General features: G+C 46.0%; 1 protein-coding gene across 1 annotated transcript in view; it reads right to left on the bottom strand.

Moving 5' to 3' along the window:
* PHF20 (PHD finger protein 20) overlaps positions 1-1,422 on the bottom strand; it is a 58,190-nt gene extending 56,768 nt beyond the window's left edge. Inside the window, exon 1 of the mRNA XM_054392077.1 lies at positions 1,340-1,422. Coding sequence (XP_054248052.1) covers positions 1,340-1,422 — 83 coding nt within the window. The remainder of the gene's footprint in view (positions 1-1,339) is intronic.
* Between the last annotated feature and the right edge of the window lie 13,647 nt (positions 1,423-15,069).

Genomic DNA, 15,069 nt, shown 5'->3' with positions numbered 1-15,069 from the left:
AGTATGGGTGTTGGATTCCCCCCATCACAAGATGTCCCACGTCAGAACTGTACATGCCCATGCTTTGAGGTGCTGCTCTCATCCAAACACACCAGCAATGGCACAGCCATGGACATGAGTTATTAGCCTCATTCAAACACCATCTTCACTAACTACATCTTTAGGAAGCCTTCGTTACAGACAGCTCACGAAATCTCCTGTCTGGAGGTGTGGCTTTTCTGCTGCATAAGCAAAGCACAACAACACAAAAGATGCCTGCAGCTTCAGATCAAACCCCTACTTGCACACCTCGTGGTTCCAGAGGAAAGCCAACAAAACATGTAGGTGTGACTTCCTGTCCATACTGCCTGTCCTCTCCACAGGCAGCCATGCTCACTCATTCTCACAGCTCCAATCACCTTGTATCTGGGAAGCAGAGAAACATTCTGCAACCAGATGTTTTGGAATGAGTCCCCTGTGTCTAAGGCAATGCTCCATCCTTCTGGGATGTCCAGATGGCTCTCAGCACTGTGACTTCTGCATGCTTAACCTGCTGGCAGGTTCCAGAGTCTAAAGCATAACTCTGTCTTACACACAGAGACTCTGAAATGAAAGTCAACTCAGGCTAATTTCAGGAGATGGAAGACATTTTAAGAGCTGGCAAAACCAAATTAATTCCTCTATTTAAGCAGTCTTTGACTCCAGCAATTTTCATTGTATGCCTTGTTCATTGAGAATTATTAAATGCTAAATTTTTGAGTTGACTTCCTAAAACGAACACATTTAGAAGGCTCAAAGTTAGCCCAAGTAGTGTTCTTCCTTACAACTAAAATCCACACAACAGGCTCCAGAGCAGACTTCTTAGTGTGGAATGTGTTTCTGCACCCAGTCCTTGAGTTCTATAAGCTGACCACCATCAAAGGAGCACAGAACATAACCCCTTCTATCAGACCTAGAAGCCTAGGAGCTCACAACAGCAATGCAAAGGAGGTAGTGAGGAACCACCCTGGGTATTCCATACTGCAAAGGACTTCACTTCTCTCTCTGTGATGCCTGTTCTGCAATCTGTGTGTAGCACAGAACCTGAAGCATCAGTCTGGAGTTCCAAAGGCTGAAGTCCTACCAGATGCATCAGCAGTCCTACTGCTCAGACACAGACAGCACCAGCAAGCTTCTTTTCAAGAACTGGCACATCACATCAGCATCTAGGGCCCATTCCCACCACTCGGTTATCAACTTTTATAAACTATCTAGTTTCCTACAAACCAATGACCAGGACTCTAAATATTGTAAGGATACAAAATATTTAAGATATTAAAGACTTAGAGTTAATAGAATATGAATGGTTTTAAAAAAATACCAGTTTTTTAATCTGTCACGGGCTTCCAACTGGGCTCCCACCTCAAAGTTGATCCCTCTTCTATTCGGAGGATGTTTTGTCATTTTGTAATAGCAACACTGCTGATTTTATTCCCCTGAAAAATGCAATTAAATATCAATCACTAATCAAGACATACACAAAATAAGCTTATGCACCACAATCCCCAAAAGCTGGATGTTAAGAGACTTCTGAAGCTTCAGTCTGCAGAAGGTAAAGGAGGTAATTATCTCTTAAATAAGGAGTCCCAAGTGACAGTGTGCAGAATCTGTTCAAAAATGCATTCAAAATGGTTACTACTGGACTATGAGAGATTGAAGCTCAACCTTTGTCCACTGGTCCAAGGTTCAGGCCAAAGAACAACTCTGTGTAACCTGCTGTTTATTCACAGTCCAGGCAGATATTTCGTAGGATTCTCTCCCCCCTCCCAGGAATCCAGTAAACAGAACTGGGCACAATGGAAGGCAGTAACAATCTTCAACAGCTACCACGTCAGTGAAACACTCAGGAACACTCTGGCAGCTCAGCACTACAAATGCAAGAGTTCAAAGACATCAGAGAGCTGCAGTTTCTTTAACCAGGTTTAGGAGACTGTCTGTACTGCTTGCATGTTTGTATTATTTGCTTCCCTCTTCCTCACAACGTGACCCAGCAGACAGTCTTCACTGGAACACTTCCAACAAATAAAATAAAGGTTTAACAAATCTTGCCCAAAGAGTTTCTCTCAGGATATATTTAGCGACTGAGCAGACTTTCCACTATTGCTCCTCAAATTTTTGTCATTCAATTTCAACAATTGCAAGATACAAATTATGATACATTCCTGCAGTTTTTAAGCTGTCAAGATACAAACATATAAATAAGTTTCATTTGACTCCATCTTCCTTACAGTAAGGCTGCATCTTGAAGGTTTAATTTAAAGATGTGCAAAATGGATGCAAGTTAAAACAGTCTTGCACCACTAGAATAAGCACCTTGGTTCATGCAATTCATCACCAGCAATGACACCAACTGAGCTGCATCTGCACAAGGACTAGCTTTACTTTATGAAGAATTACTCTGAGTTCAAGCATGCTTCAGAAATCAAAGACCTTTAGGAAAGTCATAAAGATTCTATCACACAGAAAAGCTACTCCACCAACACACTTTTTAAACCAGGCCATTTGCCAAGGGCTGCCATGGAGGCACCACCACCACCTTGAGTATCATAACCACAGGGCAAAGAAGCCTCTCTACCAGAAGATTATCTGCTGCCTTCCTCCAAAGCACTGCTCTTAAACTGATCTCCACTTCCATTGAAGCAGCCTGCAACAGCAAAAAAAACTGCTCTTGCCTATAAGCTTAAGTCACACCAGAGTGACTCACACCAACTCAGCCACCCAGGGAAGGAGAAACATTCCAAGTTACTTTTCTAGAGTATTTGCTAAGAGTGTGATCAGGCAGCTGATCAGAAAGTTCAGAGGAGAGAACTCCTATGGGGAAAAACCCGGGATCACTGCTCCCTCCCCAAAGTTTTCTTCCTTATCCTCAGCAGTTATGAAACTGGTGGCTTTGGGTTCTCCCTCACACCCTGTGACAGGATAGAACTTGCTCCAGCAGCCTCAACACTCAACAGGCCTTTGTGTGCAGCTAATTTCAGGAACAGCTTCCTCAAGCAGGTATTTCATAGGACACTGCACAATATCAATTCATCAACAGAGGAGCTCAACAACTTTACCCTGAAAAACACAGCGTTAGCGCAAGATGGAAACCACAGGCCAGAGGCTTCACTGGGAGCTAGCACACAGCTCTTAACAAGGCTATTTGGAGAGTTCAGTGCTCAAAGCAAGCACTGAACACAGAGGCTTGCCCCTGCTTCCAGACTCTTTCAGCCTCTGTCCTCTCCTGAAAGAACCCTGAACTACAGCAAACAGATTGGCAATAACATTAGACTCAGTCACAGCTACGACCTGGAAATGAGAACCCTTCATCAGAACATCTCTTCTAAAATTAAATTAAATTTGGTACTAACTTAATAACCAAAGTAAGCCATGACCAAGCTTTTTGTCTTGGTAACTCTTGGAATCCTGCTGTGAGCTGGCAATGGTTGCAGGCAGCCTAAAGGCAGCTCTGTGCTAGGCTGCACCAACGCAATTGTGAGCAGCAGGACAGGGAGAGCATTCTGCCCTTCTGCTCTCCTGAGACCCCACCTGGAATACTCCAGCTCTGGAGCCCCCAACACAAGGGCCTCAAATTGTTAGAGAGGTTTCAGAGAAGGGACACAAAGATAATCTGAGAGCTGGAGAACCTCCCCAATGGGGACAGGCTGGAAGAGTTGGAGCTGTTCAGCCTGGAGAAGAGAAGGTTCCAAGGACACCTTAGCGAAGCCTTCCAGTACCTGAAGGGGATATAGGAAATCTGGAGAGGGACCTTTTATGAGGGCCTGTGATGACAGGACAAGGGGCAAACTAGATCAGGGTAGATTTAGATTGGACATTAGGAAGAATTCCTTTACTATTAGAGTGGTGAGACATGAGAACCAGTTGCCCATAGAAGCTGTGGATGGCCTTTTCCTGGAAGTGTTTAAGACCAGGCTGGATGAGGCTTTGAGAACCTGGCCTAGTGTGAGGTGTCCATGCCCATGGCAGGGGTGTTGGAACTGGATGATCTCTAAGGTCCCTTCAAACCCAAACCATTCCATGAATCCTTGAATCCGTATTTCTCAAGTGCTCAAGATCATAAAGACAATTAATCAAGAAGTAGTTACTAGGCCTATCCCTAAAGCTGTATGGCTCTTCTCCAGAACTTCTTATTCCACCTATGAGGATTAGGCCCATTTCAGGAACAAATACTTCAAGATTTAGACAGGACACTACTCCCAGAAGAAAAACATTTCTAAACCTACATCACTGGAAGTACACATTTCTGTTGTTTCAAAGGGAGAACCTTCTCCTCCCCATAAAAGCCATCATGATGTCAGCCAGGTTTTAAAGACCATTCAACTATTCAGATACTTACAGGTACCAAGCAGGAAGTACATTTACATCAGGGCAATGCAGAGGAGAATGCACTCCCACTGGTACTGACCCCTTCAGGGATCATGACCTTTGTCTTTTAAAACAAGCCTTCTGCCTTGCTAAGCAGATGTAGCCATTCTTATTCTCTTAAGCTCTGTCAGCGCTGAGCCCCAAGCCTGGCACATCACTGAATTCCAGTGGAGTTCCTCCAGAAACTGGAGAAATCTTTCACATTATCATTCAGAGCAAAACCAAGCAGTTATGACAAGTTTTCCTTTTCACTAATGACAGTCTCTATTGTTTTACCTTTGCAAACTGCAGAATCACTGCAGCCTTTTTCAAAACCTGACCTACCTTTGCAAATGATTTTCCAAACCACTGGCAATCCCTATGTACTACCACACCAAAACTCTTAGCTCTACAGCAGTCCCACTTCCAAACTTGGTCCTGTGTCAATTTAGGTCAGAAGAAAGGCAAATCACTGCCACAATTCAGCTGCTTATCTCCTCCATTCTTTAGTGTATCTGTGCCAGACCCAGGGCTTTCCCTCCCCTTTTATCAGAGCACAACAGAGGACAAAAAGAAAGAACTCCACAAAAAGCTGACTTGATCAATCAAGGGGCATGGCAAACTTTGGCAGTTGGCACAAATCTCATGTTCAGTGCAAAGCAGCAGGAAGTTTTGTCCTCAATGGTGAGCCTGCTGTGGGGCTTTCTACAGCACTGGTGTGTACAGCACATGGAAGGATGCTCCCAGCAAAACCAGCAAGTAAAAGCAACTAGCAAGAGACTGTCCTGTGTTCAGTGGAGATGCAGCCCAGGTGTAACTGAACTGGGACACTGGAGACAGCCCCAAGATTTGAACCGCAGCTCCTCACCAAGCAACAAGACACAAGCTTGGTTTGTTTCCTTCATATACACCAGTGCAAGCAATTTCTACACCAGACCAGGTTTCCACAGCCTAAGCTGACTCTGCCATTCACTCCAGCACCAGTGTTCCAAAGAATTTTGAAGCTCTCAAGTCCAAGCACATTTTGCACATCAGGCTTTTACTGCTCTGCAATCATTAGTTTTGACCTTTACTTATCCCATCTGTGTACATGATACCCAGCAGAAGGATGGAAGCCTCACCCAGCTCACCCCCTACAATATGCACGCCCCCAGCAGCAAGTGTCAGTCCAGAGCAGTCCACGGTCCCCACCACAACAGGAAGACCTCGCAAGTGGATGAGCACAGCCATGCTGTGCTGAAAGCATACACCTGCAGACAAGAAAAGGCAATGGCCACGTCAGACTGCACCACAATTCTTAGACACCTCCACATGACACAACCCCCATGGCATCTCAGCAAGGCTAAGCACCAGGCTCACAAACATTTAAACACCACTGCTAAAGACTGCTTTGGCACTAACCTGGGAAGCTGATTACAAGAGACTTTTATTACCTGCAGACAAAACCAATTCTGCCCACCAGGTTTTGCCTACAACAGCATTGCTGCCATGCAGTGTGCCTGACTCTGTGTCACTCCACACATAAAGCCCATAGCTGTTACAGCACTAACCCAAACCCAGCTCCTGTACCAGCTATTCATCAAAGGACTCCGAGGCTCCTGCCTCAATTTTCAGTGAAGCACACCATTTCACAGCATAAGGAGGCAGCTTTAGGATACAAACATTCAGAAGATATCCTTAACAATGATATTTCAAAATACAGTGCCTGAGATCTTCAGTCAAGTGCTTGTTTTTTTCTTAATGCAGCAGGAACAGAAATAAGGAAGATTCAAACTGGGCATTAAAGACCATTAGAAACAGCAACAAATACCAAGCAATACTGCATCACCTTCCTTTTCTATCCAGAAGACATTCTAAACAAGACACTGGCCTACATACACTTCTTATTCACACCATGCAGGATCCTCAGGTAGATCTTGACCAGCACTCCCCTCCTACTTTTACAGGTGTCCCTGATTTCACCAACTACAGAGGCTGAGTAAGCAACACAACCCTGAAACTCAATCCTAAACTGTAACAAGAATACTGCTGCTTTGTCAACACTGAAACTTTCCCTGAAAGTACAAGGCTTAGCATTTCATTTCAGACTCCTATTTTTCCTCTAGAAGTAGACTAACAAAACTAACACCAGGAAAAATCGACGTTTTCTGCCCTCTTCGGCCAGAAACCAAGACTTGCTCAAAGTACTCCATGACAGAAGTGAAAAGGTGTCAGCAAACATCAGGTACCCTCCCCAAATTGAGATCCTCACACTCTCCCTAAGACTACAGGGCATGGAGAAGGGCATTTTCATCCTCTCAACATCCCATATATCTGTGCTGTCAATTCAAACCGGTGCTGAGACTAGGACAGACCATGACAGAAGCAGGAATTGTCAACATGGGCAGTTCAACAGAATAGAAAAAATGTTTTTCTATAACACCACCTATTTGAATTACCAAGTGCAATTAAAGAAATGAACACTCATTGATGAACAGAATTATTATCAATCATTTGATCATCTCTCATTTAGCTATTCTGATTTTCATTCCCCCCCCCACCAACATTCTACAGGGAAAAGGCTAACACCCTTAAACACTGCACAAGGGGAAAAATACATTTTGAAAAGTGTTTATGTCACATGAAATAAAGCAAAATTTTTCCTAAATAAAATGACATTCAAGAAAAATCTACTTCAACAGAACTGCCATTTTTTCCTCCACATGAAAATGTGCACTCTTTGTTTTAAAAATGTAGGGATTTAATTCAGAGAAGTATTATCCACAGTGGCTCTTCAAGAATTAAAGCAAAATTTCAAAAGCTTAAAGAAAAGCTACAATTAACAAACCCAGGGGCCCATGCTTATACGCACCAAGAAGAAACTCGCTGCTTATATGGCTGCAAACATTCCAAAGGCTGCTGAACAACTACAGGCAAGGAAAAACAAAATCCTATGAATGCTGAGACTAAAAGTAGTCTGAAGTTCAACCCTACAGCCAACAATATCCTAACCATACAGTAACACCTTTAGAACATCAATTCAGTCTGAAAATCATATAATACAGAGGGGTCAGGCAGGCTGCTGTGATCCAAATTAGAGAACCTCATGGACACAGAGAGACTCCCACTGCCTACCCACATGACACTTCTGTAATTTATTTATCCAAGAGAAGCCAGCAGGCTTATCATGGCTCTGACTTGGGTGCATCAAAGATCTCAGAACAACCCTATTAGCTGAGCCAGTAACCAGTGCAACTACTATCCTTGCACATCAGCTGTTCAAAAGTCAAGGTACTGCCTGCAGACACTGAAGAACACGTCAGTGACTGGTTCAGTGCACCATATGGGCTAAGCTGCACTTAAAGGACATACAGGCAGTTTTCTCTTGTGCTTTCAGAACTGACCATTCCAGGTGCAATGACAGCACAGACCATAATGACTTCATCACCTTTTCCAATGGACTGCTAAACAGGAGAACAAGAGTTTATACTGCTGCTTGTTCTTGGCCCCCTCTATCCTATTTGCCCTTTTTTGTTTTGTTTTCCCTCTGTTTTTCAAGTTGCAGAAACTCTTAACTGCCTTCCCCACCCTTCCCAGTAACAGCTACTTGGCAGAGAAGGCTTTTAAATAAGGCTGCAGAATCTTCAAAGACACTTAAAGGCATTTAGTCTGAACCAAATCTAACACAATTTTTCCTTCCAGGAGTTTAAGGAGAACTGCTGCTGAGAAATGCCCACAAAGATCACTGCATCCTTGCACTGCCCAAAGAGTCTGGAACTGAAGACAGCAGATAAAACAAGAGAAAGCTTCAGTTCTGAAATACCAAGTATGTGAGCAGGCTATAAACAACCCCAAATCTGGGTCAAAGGGTCAAAGTGCCTGAGTGTTCTAGATTTGGAAGTACATCAAAATCCTTCTGCAGAATGATTCACACAACTGAAGTCATGAGTTTGATGCAACATCCCATTTCTACTCCTGCTGGTAGACTTCTGCTGCAGTGCCATGCTGCCCCGCAAACTTTACCAAATCACCTCTCAGAGCAGATTATTCTAAAAACCAATCACAAGCCTGAGCCAGATACAAGCCTGCAACAAGCTCAAATTACAGATACACTCTTACTTAATCATGGATTTTCAAGACACATCATGGTTAGACCAATGCTTTCTGCCAATTTAAAAGTATCTTTTGAAGTACTCAGAGACAGGAAAAAAAAAACAGAACAACAAATGCTTCTTGCTTTTAGAAACAATTCCAACTGCCAAGAAAAAAGCACCCTAATGAATCAGGGAAAAAAAATTACATGAAACATTTCTTTCATAGAAAAAGCTTTTAGCAGCTTAAGACCCTAGTCATCGATATGTAATTAGATCTTAGTTAACAAAGAATAAATATAGTCTGATAGAGATTTTAAGATGCAAATTAATCAGCAAGAATTCTCTCAAGGAAATTAAGAGTTCAAATGCTGAAAATGTTTCAGTTTCACAAGCCAAGCTGTTTCTTATGGAAGCACAAATGCCGAGTGCTCACCACATCTATGTGTGTACATCTAGCCATGCGAACAAACATGAGCCACAACCACCACAGCAAGTCCTCTCCTGTCGACAAAGACATCCTCAGATGGATAAAAAGCTACATCCATCACATGGCAGAGGGATCTGACTTTGGCAATATAAGGAATCAGCTAGAGGAGTTTCTCCAGAAGCTTCTTCATCCACAAACCCAGTTAGTGCCAATACACACAAGACTTCTCCAGACTGCAGGAGAGGCAGAAACAAGCTACAGCCATCTGAACTGTTTTGAGAAGCCAACCTAAGCCCACAGACAGGGCACTCCAATGCAATTTCTCCTGTTTTTCTACCTGAACTGAAGCTGCATAAAACCATTCCATGATGCTGAATGCACCCAGTGTGACTGTCCTCCAAAAGACATCGCTGCCCTGCCTGATGGGCACCTACAGGTTCACGCTGCCTTTGTTAAATAAAAATCAGGAAAAGAGTGGACCAATTATCACTGCCATTCTATACTCCTTCAGAAGCAAACCCAAACCCCACAGAATTCCATGGACAAACCTACAGTGGGACTGGACTGTATTTAAACACCTGGTTTAGGACGGTGCTGCAGCAGCCTAAGGTTGAACATGAACAAGGTGCTGTCAGAATATACTTATCTGAGGAAAGAAAGGAACCACACATGGGCTCAAAAACTCATGACCATTTCAGCACTGTGCAAAGACAACAGCTTGCTCAGAACACACCTTTAAGAAACAGTAGGGCTCAAGAACATGGCTTCCCTTTGCCACATGACTGACAGCAGCCGCATTCTGCACTCAATGCCAATGGTTTTTAAGTCAGTACAGAAGTTGAAGTGGCTCTGAAGTATTACCACTGACATCCTTTCTGAAAGCAATACCCTGGTTTTCAGGAGAAGGTCACATTTGAAACAGAAATTTAAAACTTAAGGCACGTGTTAGTCAGTAAACTGACCAATGAATGCCTCAGTTTTGACTGCATGTCCTGCTCTCAGTTTGGAGGGTGCTGGGAGCGTTCCAGCAGCACACTCCACACTTACAGCACACTGCTAAAGCCAAGATTTTTCTTGTCAGTGAGCATCAATACAGATCTCAGCTATGAGAGGAAAAATTATGATTGAAAATAGGAGTCAATAGGAAGACACAAAAGTTATCTCTTACCTGCAGCAGTAACTGGAGTGGACCTTCTGACTCTTCAAAAATGTCTACCTGTAAAAATATACATTAAAAAAAATTGAGAAATATTTTTCACAGCTAACTTACAGCACCTGCCATGCTGGTGGCTGAAAATGCCACAGGCCACTGCTCCCAGCCAGTCAGCACATACTATTCTGATACTTCCACATGGCATTCTCAGGTTCGTTACTCAATTGCTTCCTGACTGGGCAGGACCAGATCTGCTCTGCTTGTTGATAAAGGGGAGGGTATTTTCTCTTCATTTGACTGTCATGAAATCTTGAAAGTGACACTGCCACAAGTTTTGATCATTCAGCTAACACATGAAGTAGACAAATCACCCATCTGCCACATCACAAGAAGACTGTGACTCCTCTATTTTGTTACAAGAAGGAAAGAAAGGGGAACATTGTAAGGCTGCTTGTAGAGTTGTCTCCCAGCTCAAAGAATGGAAGGAAAAACAAAAGGAAAAAAATACTCAGGAGACAGCTGCAATCTAGGCAAAGGACAGATATAAGTACTGAGGATCACATCGGTACTTACACAGTGCACTTACATTGCACTGAAGAAGCAGTTTAAGTCTGGTATCTTTGCAACCCCAGCCACTCTAACAGAAGGCCTTTAAGCCTTCAGCTTTAAAACTAAAAACCCTAACTCACACCCATTAACCCTGTCTTTATGCCGGTGATGCAAAGGTCTAGACTAAGGATGCTCAGTACTACATCTGGAGCACTCAAAGTGTTCAAGAGAGCTTCTTTACTCAAGCACTCTGTGGAACAAGAGGACAGTCTCCATATCCTTGGAAAAGGAGTGCTGACCATAAGCAGCAAAATAAAGAAGTCCAGTATTTTAATATCAGCAACAAGACCAGGCCAGCTCTCTAGTGCTCACTTCACACTGAAAAATACAATTAAAAAATTTAAAAATCCCCTCCCACCCTCAGCAGTAGCACTTCCCCTGGGGGGTTTCAATACAAGCTGCCTCAAGGTACAGATGGAGACAGTTCTCTCTTTTAAACCAATGTCATAAATCTGCCTAAAATGGAGTTCTTAAAAATAACAAGGCAGCCTGCAGCTGGCTACACTGAAACAAGGCTGGCTGAACTTTCTCAAGCCCAGTAAAACCACAGAAAAAAGCATGGCGACAAACTAGCAAGCCTCAAGAAGTGTATTTCAACATGCATTGTGTTCTGCCAGGCATCTGCAGCCAGTCAACAGACACCACACAGCCACTCAATCAGGATTACCGAAGTCCAGTGCCTGCATCCCCAACACAAAACCTGAAAAACCACTGGTTCTGAAAGGTCATTTGAAATATACAGGACACGTAGCTATTGGCATTCAGACAGCAAGGACAGAACAAAAGCTCCAAGACACTGTTTCTTACCTGATAAAGCCTTTCCCTATAGGAAGCACATGAAGTCAAAATAAACCTGTCAAAAAGCAAGGAACAAAAGTATGAAGGTGAAGAGGAATAAAGTGAAGCAAAACCAAATGGAGCAGACTTATCCAACCGTTGAATGAACTCTAACAAGCACTTTGCAAAACTTCTCCAGTCCAAATATGTGCAACTCTAATTTAAAATCCCACTGCACCCAGCAGGAACACAGCTTAAATACTCATGACAACCACTTTGTAAGGCTGAACAACAAACCCTGCCCCAGCCCCTGTAGCTCAAAGCTCAGCTCACATCACTGCAGCAGGAGTGCTCACATCTGTTCAGGACAGCATCAGATGGGCAGCAATCAGCAGACAAGTGGCAGGACAGCTCTCCTGCAGCAAGTGTCAGCTCCTCTCAAGTTCTGACAAATTACAGCTACAGACAATACCCAGCCTCTAGGGATAAAAGAGGCAGTTACAGAGGATTTCTTATTCCCTACAACTGAATCAGGAACTGCACTCTTCTTCCCTGACCGAGGGGGAGTATTTAGGTCAATATCATTGCCTAGGTTATCCAGGAACCAAAAGAGCAAACTAAAGCGCTTCAGAGAACTTATCCAATTAAAGGTAAGGATTAATTACATGCTTCTTATATTTCAGTCAAGGCAGCACTGTTATGAGCAATTACTATTCTAGCCTCATTCTCAACCTGACCTTAATTAATTACTTTTGGATTACAAGCAAGCAGATTTTACTCTCAGACTGCTCAAGTAAAATTTTACTTCCATTCAGGAGACCTCCACAAAGCTACCACCAAGAATGTAAACTGAAGTCTTCCACAAGGTGACTTAGATGAGGTAATGAGTAAGCTGAGTAATAAGTAATCTAAGTCACTTTCAATGCCCACAACTATTAAAAAGAGAGAATAACACTATGGAGTGATATTTGCTGAAAGGCTTTTTTTAGGAACTCGTTCTGTGAAAGGATGCTTGCTCAAAAGCTCAAATGAAGACAGGCCAAAAGCATTTCTATTACAGAGATGCTCAGTTACCAGTGTCTGTACAGATACCTAAAAAAGTCACTTCAGGTGGTTCACACTGTCTTTAACATTTGGTTTTGCTGTCCTATTGCATACACCACCATATTCTGTACGCAGAAAGACATTTATTTCATCTACCCTGGACTCATCAACATACAAATACCCCTCCTGACGTTTTCAAGCACTTAAGCTAGATGCAACAGCCTAGGCTCACAGAAACATTTGTGCTAGCAGGAAGATTTTCAATGCAATTTCCACCCAAAATTCTATTTACAACCTGTTTCGAGTAACTGTGCTTTGCTGTGGCTACAGTCTGCTCATCCACACCAAGCCAACTAACACAATGAGGCATTTTGCTGAAAATAAGCCATACCTGACAACAGGCCTGTCAGGAAAGAGAATGTGGTGCCTCTGCACTACACAGGCATGGCACGAAGCTGCTCTCGGCCTAAGAACAAAGATCCACCGTTATTTCTGTTCCTTAAAGGCATGCTGAAGGGACAGAAGGCAGCAGGATCGTAATGTGCTCCAAACCTCACAGGGCCGGAAGCCTCCAGTTGACGGCACGACCTACGAAACCATCCCTGGCCGCGGTGAACACCTCGCGGGGCAGGTACCACACGAGGTTTCCCCAGCCTCATCCCCTGGGGCCGGGCAAGGAGCAGCCGCCAGCGCACCACCGCGACCGGCTCCATGCCGCCGCCTTCCGCGCCACAGGGCCAGAGCGCCCAGCTCCCGCGGCCCCACCGCTTCGCTGCGTTCCGGCGCCGCCGCCAAGGTCACTCGGCCGCCCCCGCCGTCCGGGTCCCGGGCGCCTGCGCTCGGCTCGTACATACACACTTGCCTGTCTGCCGCGCAGCTCCGCGGGGTGCTGGCAGAGGCGCAGAGAGAGGCAGGGAGCGGGCGCGGCACGTCCCGCTCGCCCGCAGCGCGCCGGAGCACGGAGAGGCCGGTGCGGTCCCCACTCGCTGTCCCGGGCCCGCAGCGCGGAAGGCGCCGCCCGCCTCGGCCTTTTGTGCACGGGGATGCATGCCCGCCGCGCCCGCCCGGCCTCCCTCTCCTCCTCGCCTCAACGCGGGCCCGCAGCGCGGGGTAGGATAGGAAAAACCGCCCGGCCGGGCCGCGCTGCCACGCTCTTACCGAGGAATCCGCACGGAGAAAGAGGGCTAGAACGAAGCCCCGCGCCACAAAATGGCCGCCTCGCTGCGGCGCCGCCAGGGAGGGGGCGGGGCCCTGCGGCAGGGGCGGGGCCGAGGACCACCTCCCCTCGGCCCCCCTCGCGGCCGGGGGCGCGCTCCCCACGCGTGGCGGCGGCGCACGCTGGGAGCGCTGAGGAAGCGCGGCCTGGGATGGCTTGGCGGGTGAGACTCGTCCCGTGAGCTCTGCGGAACGGCGCCGCCGGGGACCCCGCCCGGCCGCTGCCACCTCCGAGGGGACGACCCGGCTCTGCCCGCGGCTGAGCTTCGCCCGGCGGGCCCTCGGGCGCTGGGCCGCGCGTGGCTGGGATTGCGGAGCAGCTGCCACCCGGGTCAGGGCGCTGCTCAGCGTGAGGAGCGCGGGGCGCGGTCGGGCCTGCACCAGGGCGGAACATCGGCGAACAAACGCAGTCCTAGACCCCTGGTACCCGCATCGCGCCCTGCAGCCGGGCGCCCCTCCCGCACGCCGTCTGTTCGGACTCTGTCCCCTCCGTTGATGTCCACTGTCCTGGGAGCCCGGGTCAGGATACCGCACTCCAGGCGGTGCCGAGCAAAGCGAGATCGTCAGCGCCCCTCACCCAGACGATTGCCCCTCGGCACGGACAGAGAGCGGAATGTTCTCTTCTACACATAGGAACTGTACAGGGCTAAATCGATTTTTTTTTTTTAATGCCAGGTGAAAGCCAAAACCAGACGGACCTACAGAAGAGCAAAACTCTTCACAGGTTACAGTTCTTAACGTCAAGTATCGCAGTGGTTGTCACCCCGGGCTCATAAACTCTTCTGATTCAGATGGCTTTGCTGGGATAATCTCTCATTTTCTGCTCAAAGGCCACAGACAAGCTGGTGATTGTTGCCTGCCCGGATCAGAGTACTGGCATGGCCGGGTGCCGGCAGCAGCCGGGCCCCTGCTGCAGATACTGCATAGGCCCTACGGAGGACACAGCACGCCCGGCGCCGAGCGCTTTCCTCTCCCGAACACTTTCCGGAACTGCTGTCACCGCACAGTCCGGGCTGCTTCCACAACATCGAGTTCAGCCTCGTGCCGTGAGCAGCACAGGACCCAGAGGCCACAAAGCATGGCTTAAAGCAGCGTGGTCCTGTTTCTGTAGAGCAGCCTTTGTGTCCTTGCTTCTCTGGTGGAGCCTGAGCTGTGTCTTAGGAATTCATGGAAGCAGAAGGACTTGCTAAAAACACCACTGCAGGAAAAAAATGTGACAGAAAATGTAGTTATCATTTTGGATTTACTTTTTTTACCTGGAAAAAAAATCAGATGGGTTTTTACATTGCAGGTTTCTAGAAGCAAGAGGAAAAAAATGCCAGAAAAATTTAAACTAGAAACCAGAAGAAAAAGTCACTTCAAAGCTTTGAAGAAACAGGTATTTATTTCTTTTATCAAAACATCAGCAT

Source organism: Indicator indicator, chromosome 24 (genome assembly GCF_027791375.1).
Source record: "Indicator indicator isolate 239-I01 chromosome 24, UM_Iind_1.1, whole genome shotgun sequence".
NCBI classification, from domain to species: Eukaryota; Metazoa; Chordata; class Aves; order Piciformes; family Indicatoridae; genus Indicator; species Indicator indicator.
This window is presented reverse-complemented; position numbering and strand designations above follow the sequence as displayed.